Genomic DNA, 22,262 nt, shown 5'->3' on the forward strand with positions numbered 1-22,262 from the left:
TATTCTTGACCAGCTCTCAGGTAATTCTTGGTTTTCCACACTTGATCTTAAAAGTGGGTATTGGCAAATTAAGATCCGTCCCGAAGACAAAGAGAAAACGGCTTTTTCAATCGGTAAAGGACTTTGGCAATTTACAACTATGCCCTTTGGTTTGTGTAACGCCCCTGCAACATTTGAACGCCTTATGAAAAAGGTTTTACAAAATTTATTATCAAAGATTTGCTTTGTATATTTGGATGATGTGATAATTTTTGGGAAAAGTTTTATTGAAATGATAAACAATCTCAGAACAGTATTTTTACGATTAAGAGAAGCGAATTTAAAAATAAACCCGAAGAAATGTGTGTTATTTAGTAAAAGAGTAAAATATTTGGGTTATGTGATTTCTGCGGAGGGTGTTGTTACGGATCCCGATAAGATTTCCGTTGTCAAAGATTGGCCAATACCTCACACAAAAAAACAATTACGAAGTTTTCTAGGATTTTGTTCTTATTATCGTAAATTTGTTCGAGGATTTTCTTCTTTAGCTAAGCCCCTTTACATGTTAACAGAGGGTCAAACTAAATACGTGTGGGGAGATGAATGTCAGAAAGCTTTTGAAAAGTTAAAATTTTTATTATGTTCTTCTCCAATTCTTTCTTTTCCGAGAGAAAAGGGAGAATTTTTATTGGATACTTATATTAGTCGTGTGCTTAATAAAGCCGAACGAAACTATTGTGTTACTCGTCGGGAACTTTTAGCGATAGTAGATGCTATAAAGTTTTTTCGTCATTATCTTTTGGGACAAAAATTTTTAATCCGAACAGATCATGTTTTGTTACGATGGCTTTTATCTTTCAGAGATTTGGAAGGTCAATTAGCTCGATAGATGGTGTTGGAAACGGGCAATAAAAAGCGTGAAGAGATTGTGTAGGTGTAGACATCTGTGAGCATAGTGGATTTATAAGTGGCGATTCGATAGAATGCTTATAGATAACATCGGTGTTACAGTTCCCTAGTTATCTTTAGCGTTAAGTGTTTCGCGAGCGCTGCGACGACGACGTTGCGCTCCAGCGCTGAAAAAAGGCACGGACCGACGATACTGCGCAAGCGTGAACGTGTCGGGATGAACGTGAAGCCCGCTAGAAAGGTATTTGTCTTCCGGCTAGCAAGGCGTACAGTGGCGTTCATTTATCATTACTTCGGCGTCATATATACGTATAATTGCTACGCGATTATAATCCGCCAGACTATTGAGTCTGAGACAGAAAGAACGAGGACGTCTCCGGAATATCAGAGAAGGCTTTGCTGCCTTGCTCAGAGGTCATTGAAAGTACCTCGCTCGATTCGATGGAAAGAAGGACGAACTTAGCCATTGCGACGTGGCCTCGGTAAAACGGAACGAAGCGGCCATCTTAGCTATTCGCCCAGCAAACGAAAAAAGATTGAAAAGAATTAAAACGGGATTACCAGGAATTCAATTAAGGACTTTCCGAATTCCATTGTGTCCAAAAAAGGGATTGAAATAGTTTCAATATCATGGAATTTCTTATTTTGGAAAGAATTTGTCTTTTTTGAATCCCATCCAATTCCGACACAAAAATATTATACCACTGAATGTCAGGTTAGGAATTGAAAAGTTTCGTCATGAATTCCATTGAATACCATTGATTTCGTTAACGAAATGAATACCATTGAATGCCAAACTAGGAATTAAAAATTTCCGTATTGAATTCCATTGAATTCCGTCTATTCTGACAATAAAATGAATACCATTGAATGCCAGGATAGGGATTGAAAAGTGTCCGTGTTGAACTCCATTGAATTCCGACTATTCCGACAATGAAATAAATACCATTGAATCCCAAATTTGGAAATCAATATGTATATATCGAATTCCATTGAATTTTGACGATATTTACAACAGAACAAATTCCATTTTATTCCAAATTAAGATTAAAAAACGAGTATAATACGTTAAATTCCTTGTTTTATCCCATCGTTATTTGAGTCTATAATATATATTGAATATGTCATTCCCTATCACTTACAAAATTGAAAGTCATTCTTATAAATTAATTGTAATTTTAAAAGTTCCGTATTAGTTTAATTTTAGGTAACTTTGGGATAAACAGACTAATGTAAAACATTAAATTTTTTAAATATTCAACAGTCGGTATTGTTACATTAAAATAAAACGTTTTATTTACAAAAATCATATTAGACAATTATTATTGCAAATATATATACAATTAAGTTGACAAAAAAATAAATTATATTATTTTTTGTTTTTCAGCGTGAGCTCGATGAGGAGAATTGTATTCTAATCTACTTTTCATTTTATTTAAATAAAAATATCTAATTCCAAGTAAAAATATGTGTATTGTATTAAATAAATTATTTTAAGTCATTACATTTTCTACATTTAAGTAAAGATTTCATGAAATACAGAATATTATTTATTAAACAAAGTAAACTGTTATTTCAAGATGAGAAATCTAACTTTTTTCACTTCAAAAATTACATCTTAGAAAATGTTTTCTAGAATTAAAATGACAATTTTTTTAGTTAAAATTTATATGCTTTTTGACACTTAATATCTTGTTATAAGTAAACATTAAACAAAAAAATAATTTTTTTCTATGTAGTAACATTTTTTTAAGAAAGAGTGTAATATTTAAAATATATACGCCAAGAAAATAAGTATTTAAATCCAATAAAATAATTTCTTGAGCCATGTAATAAATCATTTTCTTGAATAAAGTATGACTTTTGTGGGTTATAACCCCAGCAAACGAAAAAGGATTAAAAGATATTAAAATTTTTTAATACCTTTGAATCCCTTTTTTGGCAGAATTAGATGAAATTAAATGGGATTCGAAATGAGATAGTCCAATCCCATGGAATCTAAAAAAAAATTTTCAATTCCATTCAATCTTATGGAATCCGTAAAGGTTATGGAATTGCATGGCATTCGATGGTTTAGGAAATTGTTTTAAATTTCTCCTGAAATGACCACACACACACAATTTTATGAAAATAGGACAGGATCAATGCTCTTAGATAAACGTTTATTTTTGTAGTCGGACGACTGGCGCCGTGTGGGCTTAGAGATTGGGAACTCTTGCCTTAGGCGACTAGCGCCTGAAAATATCCAAAAATATCTTATTCGGTCCCGTAGGGAGTCTCCCTATATACCGGTCGGTGCGGAATTTTGAACTCGAGAGAATGTGCGGGCGATGCGACGCCAAGCGGCGTTGATGCGAACTACCCATTTTCCGCGAGGGCGTGTATCACTGGTGGCGCGTACCGCCAAATTGGTTTAAAAGAATATTTCCTTGATAGAAACCATCTAAGAAGTAATTTTCTTCAAGAAAGTAAAATTTTGTCATTAAGAAAAAAAAAACGTTATAACCCACAAAAGTCATACTTTATTCAAGAAAATGATTTATTACATGGCTCTTAAGAAATTATTTCATTGGATTTAAATATTTATTTTCTTGGCGTATAGATTTTAAATATTACAGTCTTTCTTAAAAAAAATGTTACTACATAGAAAAAAATTATTTTCTTGTTAAAGAATAAATGTTTACTTATAACAAGATATTAAGTGTCAAAGAGCATATAAATTTCAACTAAAAAAATTGTTATTTTGATTCTGATATCGTACATTTTTATTTAAATTAAATAAATATTTACTTAAATAAAAAACATAATTTAAAAACATATTTATTTGGTTTAAAAAAATATTCCCTTGGTAGGAGCCGCCTAAGAAGTAATTTTCTTCAAGAAAGTAAAATTTTGTCATTAAGAAAAGGAATCGAGGTTTTTGCGAGGCTGATTCTTTCTCTGGTGTATGTGGAGATGGTACCGGCTGCCTGTGATTGTGATTAAAATGTTTTAATTTTGCTGCTACCTCATTAGTGCCAGAATGCAAGTCATCAATGTGCTCTTTCAAAAATCGATTTGCAGAACACGGCAAAGGGATACCTTCAAAGATTCTTTGCCTTACTTCAGCAAAATATCCTTTCTGCGAAGCTGTCGACGCATGCGTTTGTTTGCCAGGGAGGGCTGCTGCAGTCCATATAGGAAACTCTTTGGCAATTCGTTCAAGTGACTGTATGAATTCCGAAAAATAAAAACCGCCCTGGTAACCATCTCCGATAGAAAACGATAAAAAAATTTCTTATCGTTTTTAATACGGTTAGTGAATCATTTATTTACGGTACTCTATCAGAAACTCACGTTACAAAATACTTGGGATCCTATCGTAAATGTCTTATCAGCTATACATCAGTTTCTATCGTTTTTAATATGGTTAGTGAATCGTTTATTTACGGTATTCTATCAGAAACTCACGTTACAAAATACTAGGAATCTTATCGTAAATGTCTTCTCAGCTGCACATCAGTTTCTATCATTTTTAATATGGTTAGTGAATCGTTTATTTACGGTACTCTATCAGAAACTCACGTTACAAAATACTTGGAATCCTATCGTAAATATCTTATCAGCTATATATCAGTTTCTATTGTTTTTAATATAATTAGTGAATCATTTATTTACGGTATTTTATCAGAAACTCACGTTGCAAAATACTTGGGATTCTATCGGAAATTTCTTATTACCTTTATATCGGTCTCAATCAGTTTTTAACATAATTGAAGTTTCGTTTATTCACGATACTCTATAAAAAATTCTCGATACAATACACATGGGCTTGCATCCTAAATTTCTTATTAGTGGTGCATCGGTTTCTATAATTTTTAATGGTATTAAAGTAGCTATAATTGTCTTTTTAATATGGTTAATAGTGAACCGTTTATTTACGATGCCCTGTCAGAAAAAAATTGGAAAAATTTGAAATTTCTCAGCTATATATCAGTCAGAACATCTTTAGATGTTTGCTACTCTGCATGCCACCGGATTATAACCGTGTAAAAGAAAAATAAACCGTATCAGAGATCTTTCTATGATAAAAAAAGAACTGCATTTTTTTTTTGAAATAATTAAGCTTCCACCTTTGCGACAACAGCACCAAGAAGCCAAGGGCCAAAATTTTCACGGTTATTAGAGAAATAAAAACAACATTTACATTAGAAACGTCTTATTTAAAATTGCACTAAAATACAAATAAAATATTTTATTATTTTAATCTTAATAACAAATCACACACACACACACACACACATAAAAATACTTCGACGAACTTTGTTTTCGAAGATGATAAGTTGTATGTCGGAAAATCCTGATAAGAAACGATAGATGTGTCGGTTCGGTTAAGTCGTATAAATATCGACGAGATGTCTATCGTTTTAACCTTATAAAAACATATGCAAAGTGGAAGGTTTTCAAACGATTCAATTTATATCATTAATATACGATAAAAAAGGAACCGATTTGCTGCCGTACAGAAGATGATAAGTTGTATGTCGGAAAATCCTGATAAGAAACGATAGATGTGTCGGTTCGGTTAAGTCGTATAAATATCGACGAGATGTCTATCGTTTTAACCTTATAAAAACATATGCAAAGTAGAAGGTTTTCAAACGATTCAATTTATATCATTAATATACGATAGAAAACAAACCGATTTGCTGCCGTACAGAAAATGATAAGTTGTATGTCGGAAAATCCTGATAAGAAACGATAGATGTATCGGTTCGGTTAAATCGTATAAATATCGACGAGATGTCTATCGTTTTAACTTTATACAAACATATACAAAGTAGAAGGTTTTCAAACGATTCAATTTATATCATTAATATACGATAGAAAACGAACCGATTTGCTGCCATAAAGAAGATGATAAGTTGTATGTCAGAAAATCCTGATAAGAAACGATAGATGTATCGGTTCGGTTAAGTCATATAAATATCGATAAGATGTCTATCATTTTATTCTTATATATCCGTATTAATGCATACGGTAAAATTATTACCATAAATAACGATACATATTATATCGTGTATATACGATTGATTCAGATGGGCAATAATTGTACATATAGAAAACGATTCATAACTATAAAATTTGTATAGTTATTTTCTTATTTGGACCTAAAACGATAGAAACCGATTCGATTTGATTAATGTTTTATCTGTCTTCTAAATATGCAACGATAGAACCGATAAGATACGATTAAAAACGATACAGATATAGCCGTTTTTAATCGTTTTCTATCGGATATGTTTACCAGGGATAATAACCTAAACAGAAAATGATACAAAAATTATACATTTCAAATTACAAATATGTTATGCGTAATGATACATTTCGCATTACATATTTCTTTTGTGGAGTTCTAAAATAATATAATTAACTTTACCTATACATACCAAGAAAACGCAACAATTAGCGCTAATAATGAATCCATTTTAGAAAAGTGAACGTTTCTTTTATGCTTTAGTAGCACTTTCCACATTCTCAGCTGTGATTGGATGACTTACAAACCATGGTAAAACTGTCCAGCTATCGCACATGTGACATGTAACTTGATTTTCAGATAAAATCATTATTTCCCAAATGTTTAAAACATTACAGACGTGTTTCCCAAATGATTTCACGTTGATTTAAAAAGAAAAAAATTGTTTTTAAAATTATGTCTGCTAACTATACATTCAATTAATTTTTATTAATTATAAATAAACTATTATTTCCTAAACTATGAAACTATATTCCTAAACTTGCCCAAACGATTCCCAAACTATTAAAATAATCAATAATAAGAAATATCAAATTTGTCTGCTAAGTATATCGAGGTGCCTCTCATATTCTTCTCTCTGGTTAACTGATCAGATGATGAACTGACTGACAGGATCACACTGTGACAGGATAGCGCTCTAAACAAACGCACTGTCTGCACTGCACTGCACTGCGACACTAACGCCGCTAGCCGCCAGTGTCGAAAAAGTGAAAGTGACGTTCTCTGTTTGTTACATGTATGTTATAAAGAAGAGCGGTCGACGTAGACGACGATGACGACGTATCTTAATAAAAAATTTTCACATTTGGACTTTGCGTCGCAATATCTCCGCTCGTAGGGCACGTAGCAGAATATTATAAGAGAAACCCCCCCCCCTAATTGAACCCCAAGCTATCGATCAAGCCTACTTAGAACTTGATCCGTTCACTCGTTATCGAGATCTCAACATCTCGGGTACTTGCAACCCGTCGCGTCGCGTAAAAGAGTCACGGTCGGTCTCGCTCCGCGTATACTTGGCGCGAGACACTACCGTGTCTCTTGATAAGACTGCCCATTAGTGAGATATGCAGTTTCACCAATTCGACGCCTTCATGCCGCAATTTTGTTGAAGGTGAAAGGGTATTGAATGCAAATCATGTAATATTTTGTGGTAAAACAAGTGTTGATGTCGATTGCACACGTTTCATTGCATTTTGCTTGCAAACTTCGAGTTTAAAAAGTAATCCTCACGAGATTACTGGATCAATTTCTTCCGTTGGGAAGATCTTAGACATAAAATGTTCCTGCAAAGCCGGATTAAGTAGGAAATGCAAACATATAGTGTGGCTGTTTTTCTATACCTGAATAGGTTAGTTTATTATTACTGCTTTCTTCTTGATAGCCTTATTAATTAATTTATGATATAAATTATGCTTCTTTATTGTAAATTTAAAAAAATATTAAATTAATTTTAAGTTATATGTAAAAGATATTAGATGTAAAAAATATTTTTGTTTACAGTATCTGTTTTAAAATTGAAGTAGCATGACAGTATTGACATTATTTAACCAATTCTTTGCAATTATTTTTGCCCATTCCAAAGATAATTTTTTTTCAGAATGGATGTTAATGATTTGGATTTAGTATCTTGTACTGATACTAAATGCTTGTGGAAAATGCCACATGCAAAATCTATGGAAAAATATATGCCAAGCCCATTATGTGAACACAAATGTTTAAATAAAAAATTTAAGAAAGAATCATTGCTACGTTAACGGGAGAACAAAGAAAAGAAATAAATGAGCTTCTTATTACTAACAACCAGAACTCAGCTTTGTACAAGCATATGTATGGATAATTTTGATCAAATCTTTTTTAAAGTAACTTTTAATCAATCAAATTAAAACAAATTTATCCAAGTGAATTATTACTTAAAGAATTAATCGATAAGTATTGATTTTTTTGCTTCTAAAACTTTGATATTGTGAACATAATTTTTACAATTAATTTTTAAATATTATATACAATTGTTAATATTATTTACAATTGATTTTTATACACTTTATTACATTTTTACAAATAATTTGTACATAAAATTTCAAGATTTTTAAAATTTATTGTTATATACAATTATTATGTATTATTTTTTAATGATTTTATTAGATCTGGAAGACATAAACCTACAATCTTAGAAAAGAATAATAATAATTTAGAATTAAATAATAGTGAACTAGAAGCTATCTTAAGTGTTCAACCGTCAAATTCAATGTTGAATTTGTCAAAAATTTTTCCAAATCAACCAGAAAAAGAGTGTTGGGCAAGATTGTTAAATTCATTAAAAATAAACACTAAGTCAGTTTGTGAAAAAACTTTTAAAAGTAAAGTATTATGGAAGAAGAAAAGACAGTTTCGAGTAACAGGTTCAAGATGTTATACCCTCTACACGTATACAAAAAATAAGACAGCAAATTGGGAGCAAAAATCACAGCAATATTTTTATCCAAAGGCGTTTAAAAAAATAGCGGCCATGAAGCACGGCATTAAATATTAATCATCAGCAAGAACTGCCTATAAAGATTACACTGGCGTTAAAGTTAAAGAAATAGGCCTAGTTGTACCAGAAATAAATCCTTGGCTAGGATATAGTCCAATAGTCCAGACGGTGTGACTTTAGATGAGAATGGAAAACCTAACAAATTAATCGAAATTAAGTGTCCATTCGCTGGCAAAACGAAAACTATATCAGATGTGGTTCAATCTCTTAATTATTTAAATAAAAATTTAACATTAAAAGAAAAAAGCAACTATTTTGCACAGATTCAGCTTGGAATGGCAATCTTGAATGTAGAAATAACCGACTTTATTATATATGCATCTATCGACAATAGTTTTCGTATTCTAACAGTTGAATTTGATCACGAATTTACAAATAATATGTTAACATCTTTAAAAAATGTTTACTACAATGTAATGTTGCATCACGTTTGTATTAAGGAGGGGGTTCTGCGGAATAAATTGATTGATTAAAATAAAATAAACTTTTTTTTGAATACAAAAACCAATAATTTATTTTTACAAATAGTAAAAAGTCTTATTAAGAAAAATTAAGAGTGAAATTTTTTATCCTTGAAAATGGGACTACTTAGATTTACTACTGCACATAGAATAGTTATGATCTTCTCGCTCTTTGGTACAAGGCATGAGGACATTTTACTGCCCAGTATTTCAAATACTTTTAGTCTTTGGTTGAGTCTTTCAACATGCACTCTTGCACTTGCAATATCTGCATTTTCTACAGCGTCATTTTCAGAAAATTGAACCTTATCTTTAAGGAATGGCGGTCCAATTAGTTTCACATCATAATCACAACACAATTCATTTATCAGAAAACCTTTGTCTACCATAACCGACACACCTTTCTCTAGTCGTTGCAACAAAAGACTCTGTTCAAATATTTGCTTTATCCGATGCTCTACCTCCGTAAGCTTTACTGACAAAAGATATTATACCACCTGGTGTTACTTCAGTCATAAATTTTATAGTATATCTCCCTTTGTAAGTCGAGTAAGTTGTTATTTGACAACATAAGTTTTTTGGCCTTTGTATTTCTATTTCGGTGCAGTCTAATATTATGCGAGTATCAGGGTAATTAGCAAAACACAATGGCATATTCCTTAAGATTTCATCTCCTGATTGAAAGTGAATACATGGCTCTAAAATTTCACTTAAAATATCCAACATGTTACAAATAATTTCTGAACAATATCTTACACTAATCGTTGGGAATAAAATAGATAGAAACGAATAACTTAAATTCTGTTTCAGTTTCATAAAAGTCATTAAAACTCTTTCACGAATACTTAATACACCAGTGTTTAAGTGTAGTGCAGCTATTTTAACAGCAGCTACGATACTATCAAACAATTCAAAATTTTGAATCCCGGTGGCAGGGCTCAATTCTTCATCAGTCTTTAAAAAATGTAAAAAGCAATTTTCAATTAAATCTCCACTTTTTACTTGCATTTCAACATCAATTAAAATTTTTTTCTGAGGACATCGCTGGATTTTTCTTCTATATTAACTTCTTCAACATGGAATGTATCATTCTGAACAGCAATATTATCCTTTTCAGTCAGAAACAATTGCACTCGGTGTCTTTTTCCTTCGCATTTAATTTAATATTTTTCTGACGATTTTCCAGTCAAATTTGCCTTTCAGTAATTTTATTATTTGAAACATTAGTAGTCTCTACGCTGGAAAGTGGCAAATTAACAGATGGTACACTAGTTTTTTTCAAAAACCTTGCTCTAGCTGGACAATCTAAAAAAAAGAATATTATTTTTAAAAAGTTTAAGTTTTTAACTAATTATTATTATATAACTAAATAACAATTTTGTTTTTGTCAAATGTACATATGTATATATATATATATATATATATTGTATATATATAATTTATAAATATAAAAATTGTAAATAAAACAAAATAAATATTTATTAAGGGGGTCATCCCGTGTGACGGCTTCAAAAAATCGATTTTTTTTTTTTGCATAAATCTAATCTAGAGCATGCATAGAATATACTGGAAAAGTAATTTTCCGAAATTTGAAGTCATTGAAAAGTTACAGCAGTGAGAAGGTAAAGTGTTTAAGCACGCAGTTGAGCGCTCGGCGCTTTCAAACGCGTTTTTCTCAAAACTGTATTTTTTAAACTGGTGTCCATGATTTCTCGAAAACGGTTCAATGGATTTAAATAAAATTTGAATGGTAGATTCAGCACATGTGTGGCTATCGCGGGAACTAGAATTTTTAAAAAATATTGAACCGTTTTCTGTCCGCATAAAAAAATAGTCGCAAAAAATCATGTTATTTTGAGTTATAATTTTTAAAAGCATGCAAAAAATTGAATTTTTAATATTTTCAAATAATCCTAGTTCCCGCGATAGCCATTTATCTATAGATTAAAATGCAATTTGGCTTTTTTATTTTAGATAAACCAGTCTGCCGGAATCGTGGACACCGTTTGTCTGCTTTTTTTTTACATGGGTGCCATTCCAGTGATGTAACTCGCCATCGACGCTATATTTTCAAATAAAAAAATTTACACATATAGTTTTAGATGTAATAAATATATAGTAAAAATTTAGAAGCTCTGTATTTTTTCATTTCGCCGCAAAAAAATGCGAAAAAACCTTAAAAAAAACGGTCATCACACGGGATGACCCCCTTAACATAAAAATTATTTGTTAACGTAATACTATTTTTATTAATTAAGAAAGGAAAGGATTTTTAGGAGTCAGAGGAACAACTACGCATAAATAAAATATATTACCTATATATGTATATTAATATTGTTATTTTATTTCAAAGTAAATTAAAAGAAGTACGTATGATATAAAAGTTATTTCTCATAATAATGAATTTGAATTTCCGTGATTTTTTTCTCTTCTCCAGTTTCGCTTCTGCCTCTGCCTTTTCCTCTACCTCCACCTTTTCCTCTGCCACTGCCACTGCCACTGCCACTGCCACTGCCTCTGCCTCTGCCTCTCCCTCGCATCGCGTTATATACCGCCCGCACCAACGAGCTTAACGTTTCAGGCTGTAACAAAAAATAAATATTTTAAGTAAAATGACATTTTCGCGTATATATATGTATATATGTATACACGTAAATAAATTTCATTATTAACACTTTGTCGAACGCTGTCACGTATGCGTCACATGTGATATGTGCGACTGTCGTTGCAAAGTGTTAACATATTAGATAGATTTATTTAATTTCAGCTACAAAAAGCCTATAAATGGACTTGGTTTACAATATACCTTATACACACTCATACCAACTTTTTTAACTTAACGCGTGCAACTATTAATTCATTATTCCGTACTTTCTTAAATTTCTTTTAGAAAAACCATTCCTTAAACCCTAAACGACTTAATCCATTATTTGCACGTTAAACTTCACAACCTAAACTAAAAAAAATATTTAAACCTAGTCCGCTTCAGCAGTAGGCCAAGAAACGGACATTATTCACCTATACACACACACACATACCTTCATACAACATCGCGCAACAACTAATATTAATATTCCATATATTTCTAAATTTTTCTCAAATCTCCTTTAATCCAGGAAGAACCATCCTAAAACTTATAAAACTTGAATTCTAATGCATTCTCTCTATAAACCTTATACTCCAGAACCTATCATATATCTTAAACTCATATCCTCCATAACATCTGCGTGCAAAACTCAAAGCCTAATCTTAAAACTACAAAACATAATTCTCTCTCTTTTTCTTTATCCCTACCTCTACCTTAATATTACAACCATTTTCCTATTTTTCAACTACATATTGACATATTAATAATTCTTTACCTTTACCTTAAAATATTAACGCAACTCTCTCATCTTACAATACTCAATTTAACTGTAAAACCCTTACACTCAAATATTTACATACACCTACATATAATAAACTCGACTAATAACAAATCTCCTGCTTCTTAACTAATACTTTCCTATGTCCCCCTATCTAACTCATCACACCTCCCTGTATGCCCCTCCTGCCTCTTCTTTTCTTTTCTCTTTTAATATATTATCTTCCTAATCTTAATCTTCCTGATCTTTTTAAGTTCATTCCTAATTTAACTCAAAAAACTTCTGTGCCCTCGAATCGCTCCTTTCCTCTTCCTTATTTGCCAAATTCCTTAGCACTGCTCCTCTCCTCTCCTACTACATTGTCTCCCAGCCCTTCTTCTCTCGTTCCCTCCGAAGCAACATTTATTTCCTCCGCGCGCGCGCGCGTTTTCTGGTTATCTTCCCGTACCTCCTATCTGCCGTTGCATAACCAATATACCTGTATTCGCACATCCGTGCCATCCAAAGATTCTAATATTTCCAGAAAACTGCTGCGTCCTTTCTTAAACTGTAACGTTCATACCTCTTATTTTTCCTCCTTCCACATTTCCTTCCTTTTCTTCCTCTCCTCTTCTCACCACGCCTTGTGTCCTCGTTTACTCCCTTTCCTATTTCCATCTTCTTTTACCTTTCCTTTTCTTCAACGCAGATAAGTTTCGCCAATCCTTATTCCAGGATTACGCCAATCGCTTTCCTTCACCTTTCTTCTGTTCATCTTCTCTCTTCTTCATCAATGGCTTATTACCCTTCCTCAGTTACTTATCTTCTTTTACTTCCCTTTCCTAGAACACCTCTGAACCTGCCAATCCTTGTGTCCTAGCTTTATTTCACCTTTCTTCTTTTCATCAAGAGACACGGTAGTGTCTCGCGCCAAGTACACGCGGAGCGAGACCGACCGTGACTCTTTTACGCGACGCGACGAGTTGCGAGTACCCGAGATGTTGAGATCTCGATAACGAGTGAACGGATCAAGTTCTAAGTAGGCTTGATCGATAGCTTGGGGTCCAATTAGGGGGGGGTTTCTCTCATAATATTCCGCTACGTGCCCTACGAGCGGAGATATTGCGACGCAAAGTCCAAATGTGAAAATTTATTTTTAAGATACGTATACTTCTAACGCCGACGTCTGATATGATGACGTCATAATCAGAAACGTTACTTTCACTTTTTCGACGCTGGCGGCGCAGGTATCGCCAGTTTCGATATCGCGCGCGTATTTTGAAATTAGGTCGATAGACTTATCGGTCAGAAGGAATATTTCTATTTAGGTAAATTAGGTATCCTCTTCTAAAAAGAGCATGTCGTAGGTATTGTTGTCATTTTTCCGCGATGCCGATTGGTTCTCTTGCTGCGCTTACTTCATTTGCAGCTGTCATTGTATATTTTGACAGTTGTGTGTATCAAGGGTTAATAGTAATAGCATAATGTTAAAGCTAAATAGCGCGCGCGAAGCGCGCGTCTGTATAGTGTCTAGTATATATAAATAATATATATTGAGTTAATGGAAAAGAAGTTTCTCTACGCTTGGCAGAAAATGCCGCTAGAGAATTTTTAAGTCGATTCTTATGAATTAAGCTTGAATTCGATGTTTTCCGTAGTTTTCGGTGTCTACGTGTATTAATACCTTGAATTCGATGTCCACGTGTCCCAGGTTGCTGATGACGGGATCCAGATAGTGCGCTTCAGAGTTTTCGGTGTCCATGTGTAATCGTACGTTGAATTCGATGTCTAGGTGTCCCAGGTTGCCGATGACGAGGTCCACATAGTGCGCTCCGTAGTTTTCGGTGTCTACGAGTATTAATATCTTGAATTCGATGTCCACGTGTCCCAGGTTGCTGATGACGGGATCCAGATAGTGCGCTTCAGAGTTTTCGGTGTCCATGTGTAATCGTACGTTGAATTCGATGTCTAGGTGTCCCAGGTTGCCGATGACGAGGTCCACATAGTGCGCTCCGTAGTTTTCGGTGTCTACGAGTATTAATATCTTGAATTCGATGTCCACGTGTTCCAGGTTGCCGATGACGGGATCCAAATAGTGCGCTTCATAGTTTTTGGTGTCCAGGTGTAATCGTACGTTGAATTCGATGTCTAGGTGTCCCAGGTTGCCGATGACAAGGTCCACATAGTGCGCTCCGTAGTTTTCGGTGTCTACGTGAATTAATATCTTGAATTCGATGTCCACGTGTCCCAGGTTGCCGATGACGGGACCCAGATAGTGCGCTTCATAGTTTTCGGTGTCCAGGTGTAATCGTACGTTGAATTCGATGTCTAGGTGTCCCAGGTTGCCGATGACAAGGTCCACATAGTGCGCTTCGTAGTTTTCGGTGTCCAGGTGTAATAATACGTTGAATGCGATGTCTAGGTGTTCCAGGTTGCCGATGATGAAATTTAGATAGTGAGTTCCGTAGTTTTAGGTGTCTACGTGTATTTATACCTTGAATTCTATGTTTAGGTGTCCCAGGTTGCTGATGACGAGGTCCAGATATCGCGCTCCGTAGTTTTCGGTGTCTAGGTGTAATAATACTTCGAATTCGATGTTTACGTGTCCCAGGTTGCCGATGACGAGATCCAGATAGTGCGCTTCATAGTTTTCGGGGTCCAGGTGTAATCGTACGTTGAATTCGATGTATAGGTGTCCCAGGTTGCCGATGACAAGGTCCACATAGTGCGCTCCGTAGTTTTCGGTGTCTACGTGTATTAATACCTTGGATTCGATGTCCACGTGTCCCAGGTTGCCGATGACGGGATCCAGATAGTGCGCTTCATAGTTTTCGGTGTCCAGGTGTAATCGTGCGTTGAATTCGATGTATAGGTGTCCCAGGTTGCCAATGACGAGGTCCACATAGTGCGCTTTGTAGTTTTCGGTGTCCAGGTGTAATAATACGTTGAATGCGATGTCTAAGTGTTCCAGGTTGAAGATGACAAAGTCCACATAGTGCGCTTCATAGTTTTCGGTGTCCAGGTGTAATAATACGTTGAATGCGATGTCTAGGTGTTCCAGGTTGCCGATGATGAAATTTAGATAGTGAGTTCCGTAGTTTTAGGTGTCTACGTGTATTTATACCTTGAATTCTATGTTTAGGTGTCCCAGGTTGTTGATGACGAGGTCCAGATATCGCGCTCCGTAGTTTTCGGTTCTAGGTGTAATAATACTTCGAATTCGATGTTTACGTGTCCCAGGTTGCCGATGACAAGATCCAGATAGTGCGCTTCATATTTTTCGGGGTCCAGGTGTAATCGTACGTTGAATTCGATGTATAGGTGTCCCAGGTTGCCGATGACAAGGTCCACATAGTGCGCTCCGTAGTTTTCGGTGTCTACGTGTATTAATACCTTGGATTCGATGTCCACGTGTCCCAGGTTGCCGATGACGGGATCCAGATAGTGCGCTTCATAGTTTTCGGTGTCCAGGTGTAATCGTGCGTTGAATTCGATGTATAGGTGTCCCAGGTTGCCAATGACGAGGTCCACATAGTGCGCTTTGTAGTTTTCGGTGTCCAGGTGTAATAACCCAAGCAGCATTTTTCGGTTAACTTTCCGACTAAGGACTACTTTTCTACTAATCACAACGTTGTAAGCGGTTCAAGAAAGTTATAAAATGTAACTTATAATTACTAACGTTTTTTGGACGTTGTCTAAACGTTAAAATTACGACGTGCTTTTTTTATCACTTTCCCAACGTCAAATTCGAAACAGTTTAAGTCCTATTACCCGACGTTAAGATATTTAACGTTCGCCTGACGTTATACTCTGCACTACACTTTTCGAGCGACTTCAATACGTAATTCCCAACGTAAACCAACGTTTTGTTATCAAACGTTGTAAAACGCTAACGTTGTGAAACGTCGCCTGTGGTCATTTCTGACTGACGTTAAGAAATCGCGAGAAATGGTAACAAATTCTGCCTAAAAAAATGTAGAGCAGATTACTGCTGCGTCAAGCGGGCATCGTCGACGGCAATTCGCGGCGTCGTGCGTGAGCTATGAGGACTATGCGACGAATGTTGACGATCCACGGCCGAACCGGTCCATTTCATCTCACGCGGTTATCGTCGCGTCGTCGGGAAACAACGCGCGCGCGCCGCGCGGTTCACAGCTCGAGAGCGCGTTCGCTCGGCTGCACGGCTGCCATAACCATGCTCTAGATCACCATATAGATGGTATTGCATAGGTCGGATTTGGTTAAGATATACGACTCATTCGCAAATCTAGTATAGAATTTTCAACTAATTAATACTTTATCGACATGTTAAGTCAGTTTGGCGACCTTGTTAAGACTTTTAGTCAATATAGGTACAATTTTGCCTACAGTGATATACTACTTAGTTTGGAAAAGTCGGAAAAAGTTAATTATTTTATACGAAAAGACAAATTTTAGTAGAATTTATCGCACCTTTTACTACGTAAAGTTTGATCTAGTGTGGAACGCTGACTTCGCCATTTTCATTCCTCGAAGAGGAAGGCAAATAATCCGCCATTTTCCAGTATATTTAGATTTAAATTTTTTAACGCACTTTATTAACAATTTAAAGCATTTATGTAATATCTGTTGTTAAAGTTTTGACAACATATTTATCTTAAAAGTAATTTTGATGAAAAAAAATTAAAATCTACACTTTGGAAAATTTTAGTTATTTATTGGAATATTTAGTAAATTGGAATATTTTAGAAAGGATTCGTCTAATTTCGACCTATCATTTCCACATTTATCAATAAAGTGGGTTTTGTTATACAATTTCAGTGCTGGGTTCGTGTATTTATGGCAAAATTACAATAGTATCAAAGACTGCGCAAACTATATTTTTCCTATAAAGCCATTTTATTTGTGCCAAATTGATAAGTACGTATTATGATACATTTATTACACCAATGCCGTCATATGGTTTGAATGGAAGCACGAAAACTACACCTAAAATGTACGTTGTGAAAAAATAACCTCAGGTCTAGCAGAGTGTACAAAATCAAAGTTTACATACCAACGTTAAAACTGGTGGAAAAAATGTAACCTCAATTTAACTTATATAAGTCGGATTCCAACGTTGGTACAACCTAAATTTGATTCCCCAAATTAGTGCAAAAGAAGGTTGAAACGACGTAGCAAAAACGTTGGATACCAACGTTAAGTGTGTTTATCTTAACGTCGGGCGGACGTCAAAATGCTGCTTGGGAATACGTTGAATGCGATGTCTAAGTGTTCCAGGTTGAAGATGACAAAGTCCACATAGTGCGCTTCATAGTTTTCGGTGTCCAGGTGTAAGAATACGTTGAATTCGATGTCTACGTGTCTCAGGTTGCCGATGACGAGGTCCACATAGTGCGCTTCGTAGTTTTCGGTGTCCAGGTGTAATAATACGTTGAATGCGATGTCTAAGTGTTCCAGGTTCCAGGTTGCCGATGACAATGTCTAGATAGTGAGCTCCGTAGTTTTCGGTGTCTACGTGTATTAATACCTTGAATTCGATGTTTAGGTGTCCCAGGTTGCTGATGACGAGGTCCAGATAGCGCGCTCGGTAGTTTTTGGTGTCTAGGTGTAATAATACCTCGAATTCGATGTCTACGTGTTCCAGGTTGCCGATGACGAGGTCCACATAATGCGCTTCATAGTTTTTGGTGTCTAGGTGTATTAATAATTTTAAATCTGAATGGGTGCGTTCAGCCAATACTCCGCTAGCCTAGCAATTGTGAGCAGTCGCTCGTTTTCGCTCGTTTCCTCTTCTTTTAATCCATTAGGTCAAAAGAGAGGAAACGAGCAAAAACGAGCGTCTGCTCACGATTGCTAGGCTAGCGGAGTATCGGCTAAACGCACCCAATGTAGGACACGTAGATATCGAATTTGAGGTATTAATACATGTAGACACCGAAAACTATAGAGCGCACTATGTGGACCTCGTCATCGGCAACCTGGGACACCTAGACATTGAATTCAAGCTTGATTCATAAAAATCGACTTAAAATTTCCCTAGCGGCAGAATTAAAATTATGTCATGACATAATAAAAATCGCTAAATTAAAATTGTTTAGACATAATAAAAATTGGACAAAAATTATGTCTAGACATAATAAAAATTGGATGAATTAAAATTATGTCTGACGTAAAAATAATTATCAAAAATATCGATACCTGAAGATATCGGTACATATACAGTTGCGAACAACATTCAGTAAGACACGCAAATAAAAATAAATAAAGAATTTTACAGTTAACGACTTATTAACATTAATCATGCTTTATTGCGATTATGTTTTATGTTGAAATTGAAAAATATATACAAGGTGTACAACTAAAAGGGTTACAGATTATTATTAAAAAAAAACTAAGCAAAATATTAAATTGTTGTTTTCTTTAGAAATAATAATCCGTAACAATTTTAGCTTCATACCTTGTATTATATACTGTTTATAAGATTATAATATATATTGTTTATAAGATTAAGATGCGTAACACTACAAAAAGGCGTGATATCCGTACAAAATTACCTTTTTAAAAAAAAGGTAAAAAAGAGCGCCAAGTACACGCATAGTAGTGTATATGTATTATGTTGTTACCCTGTTATGTTGTTACCTCGAAAAAAACAAAGTGGTAGTTTTATACCTCCAAATAGTTTTATCCTGTACATGCTGTTTATAAAATGCGTAATATACTACAAAAAGGCGTGATATCCGCACAAAATTACCTTTTTTAAAAAAAGGTAAAAAAAGGCGCCAAGTACACGTATAGTAGTGTATATGTTGTTACCTAAAAAAAATGAAAGTGGTATATTATACCTCGAAAAAACCTAAGTAACAAGTGGTAGATTTTTATATCTCGAAAAATCTCGAAAAAATCTAAGCAGTAGTATCTTTATTTCCGAAAAATTATAACCCAAGTGATACACGTCACAAAATTATGTTACCTTATCAAAAAGAAGAGTCGCGCTTCAAGTGATCTATTACAATTACAAAAAAGAAATGATATCTCTTTAAATTAGAGCGCCAATTACAGAAAGAACATGTATATTGCCTCAAAAAATAATTGTTGCACTACTTTGAAAAACCTTTACATTGTGTCAATTAGAAAAGAATGTATAATAACAATTTTATAAGTTTAAAAAATTTTATTTAAATTTAACAAGGGAATACAAGATATTTAAATACAAAGTTTACATGTGTATTTTTTAATGGTCACAAAGAATTACAGAGGTAACAGTACAAAATACAAATATTTTATTAAAATATTTAATCCAACGAGGGAATACAATTTGTATTTAAATATAAAATTTATATATGTATTTTTCAATAGAATAAAATATTTAATCACAAAGAATTACAAAGGTAACAGTACAAAATAAAAATATTTTATTAAAATACATAAATTTTTCTTGTAAAAAAACTTGGCGCTGTTAGACCTCGAAATTTTAAATAAATAAATAAATTTATTCTATACTTAATTATAAGCCGCATTATCCGCCGTCCGCGTCGTCACGCACACCCATATCATTCACTCCCACATCCACGCTGATAATCATTTAATATTACTCCCATCGCATTTTTCTCTGAATTATTTTTATTTACTGTTGTCCTTATTTATTTAAAATTTCGAGGTCTAACAGCGCCAAGTTTTTTTACAAGAAAAATTTATGTATTTTAATAAAATATTTTTATTTTGTACTGTTACCTTTGTAATTCTTTGTGATTAAATATTTTATTCTATTGAAAAATACATATATAAATTTTATATTTAAATACAAATTGTATTCCCTCGTTGGATTAAATATTTTAATAAAATATTTGTATTTTGTACTGTTACCTCTGTAATTCTTTGTGACCATTAAAAAATACACATGTAAACTTTGTATTTAAATATCTTGTATTCCCTTGTTAAATTTAAATAAAATTTTTTAAACTTATAAAATTGTTATTATACATTCTTTTCTAATTGACACAATGTAAAGGTTTTTCAAAGTAGTGCAACAATTATTTTTTGAGGCAATATACATGTTCTTTCTGTAATTGGCGCTCTAATTTAAAGAGATATCATTTCTTTTTTGTAATTGTAATAGATCACTTGAAGCGCGACTCTTCTTTTTGATAAGGTAACATAATTTTGTGACGTGTATCACTTGGGTTATAATTTTTCGGAAATAAAGATACTACTGCTTAGATTTTTTCGAGATTTTTCGAGATATAAAAATCTACCACTTGTTACTTAGGTTTTTTCGAGGTATAATATACCACTTTCATTTTTTTAGGTAACAACATATACACTACTATACGTGTACTTGGCGCCTTTTTTTACCTTTTTTTAAAAAAGGTAATTTTGTGCGGATTTCCATTAACCCGGAACTCGAGAGTTTTTACAACTACTTTTCTTCTTTTTTTTTCTTCACATTTAATCCTTTCTTGTTTCGTATAACCTCTTCTATAACAGCGCTTCTTTCACCTACCTCTTGTCCTCTCCTGTTTTCTTTCCTTTTCCTCTTCTTCCTCTTCTTCCTCTTCTTATTCTTGATTCTATATTTCCCAATCTAAAATTTACCTGTGTTCTGAGTTCAACCTGTCATCCCTTTAACTATCTTCTTAACCTATACTTAATTTACGACCAAAGGCTCCTTAGCTAATCATGCACTTATCATACAATCTTCTTTACAATCATCGATCGAAACCTTCCCTACTTTACCTACATTACCTTTACCGCCTTTGCCGCCTAACTGACTCGTCACCATAACCTCATCCTACCACGTTCTATAAACACTTTTATACTACTTTTCTCTACTTGCATCCTACTACCTCCCTTCATTCTCATCGCATCTCCTACTTACACCCTATCTTTCCATTATCCCTACTTGCCACATACTAATCTTTAAACCCAGAAACAAAGTTAAAATCGCACAACGCACTTTCACCGCTACCATTCACACACGCGCCGCCATCTAACCAAGTCCGTGTTAACATTATTAATAATGATAAGAAATTATCCCATTATTTTAACACTTACGTTTAATACGATCGGCTGAGTCGCCGTCGGAGCCGTTGCTGTCGTCGACATCGTCGCCGTGGCCATGGGCGCCGTTACGACCGCCGGGGTCGTCGTTGACGTCGTGGCTCTAGAGGCACCTTTATTAAGCTGGACCCCTCACCAGCGCAAATCAAGTTCGCACTAAGTCAAAAATTTAGTGCTATTTAGGTGCTAATTAAGTGCCCTAGTCCGAATTTTGGTGCTTGAACCGTTTAGCAGGAAATCGCGTAAAAAATGGGGGGGTTCAGCTTGCCGTAAAGCTGGACCCCCCCATATCAGAAAATGGTCCTACAGAGAAGATAAGTACACTAAAATTTAGTGCTAATTAAGTGCTAATTAAGTGCTCTAAAAAAACGATAAAATATTGACAGATTATAACATTTATTTAAATATACCACTATATATTGAACACAGTACCGTCGCGGTCGACACAATCACTTAAAAAGATTGCTGCATGAATATATTCGTTACTAAAATGATCGAAAACGTATATTTCCTAAATCTGAGTTTATTGCTAACAGTAAAACATTTACAATAATTAACTTAGACCAGCCGTTGGTGCTGAGCACTAAGTTCCGTCATCTGATCGTCTACGAATTAGTTGCTCGCATGATAGTATTAAAATAATTCTCAGACATTGTACTTTAAAAGAATTACACGATTCGAATTTAGTGTTAGCTGCTTTG

The 22,262-nt window shown here is 34.1% G+C and overlaps 1 protein-coding gene and 1 long non-coding RNA gene across 2 annotated transcripts; one reads left to right on the top strand and one right to left on the bottom strand.

Annotated features, from left to right (window-relative positions):
• Window positions 1-796: 796 nt before the first annotated feature.
• LOC143906632 (uncharacterized) lies at window positions 797-3,402 on the top strand. Its single transcript, XR_013259584.1, has 2 exons — window positions 797-1,603; window positions 2,276-3,402. It is a non-coding gene; the product is annotated as an uncharacterized LOC143906632 (long non-coding RNA).
• Window positions 3,403-11,510: 8,108 nt separating this feature from the next.
• Window positions 11,511-21,283, bottom strand: LOC143906630 (uncharacterized). Its single transcript, XM_077422828.1, has 3 exons — window positions 21,247-21,283; window positions 14,207-14,670; window positions 11,511-11,760 (listed from the first exon to the last, which is right to left on the bottom strand). Exons 1-3 carry the CDS (start codon window positions 21,281-21,283, stop codon window positions 11,563-11,565), a joined length of 699 nt encoding a protein of 232 aa, XP_077278954.1. The 3' UTR covers window positions 11,511-11,562.
• Between the last annotated feature and the right edge of the window lie 979 nt (window positions 21,284-22,262).

The sequence above is a fragment of the Temnothorax americanus genome, unplaced genomic scaffold (assembly GCF_048541705.1).
Source record: "Temnothorax americanus isolate GAGA-0224 unplaced genomic scaffold, ASM4854170v1 Scaffold74, whole genome shotgun sequence".
Lineage (NCBI taxonomy): Eukaryota > Metazoa > Arthropoda > Insecta > Hymenoptera > Formicidae > Temnothorax > Temnothorax americanus.

Excerpts from the sequence above, each read along its gene's own strand:
- LOC143906630 (XM_077422828.1), bottom strand. The coding sequence starts at position 21,283 with ATGGTGACGAGTCAGTTAGGCGGCAAAGGCGGTAAAG. Across the intron at positions 14,671-21,246 it reads AGGCGGCAAAGGCGGTAAAG|ACATCGAATTCAACGTACGA; the intron begins GTAATGTAGGTA and ends TGGGACACCTAG. Across the intron at positions 11,761-14,206 it reads ACGTGGACATCGAATTCAAG|CCTGAAACGTTAAGCTCGTT; the intron begins GTATTAATACAC and ends TTTTTGTTACAG.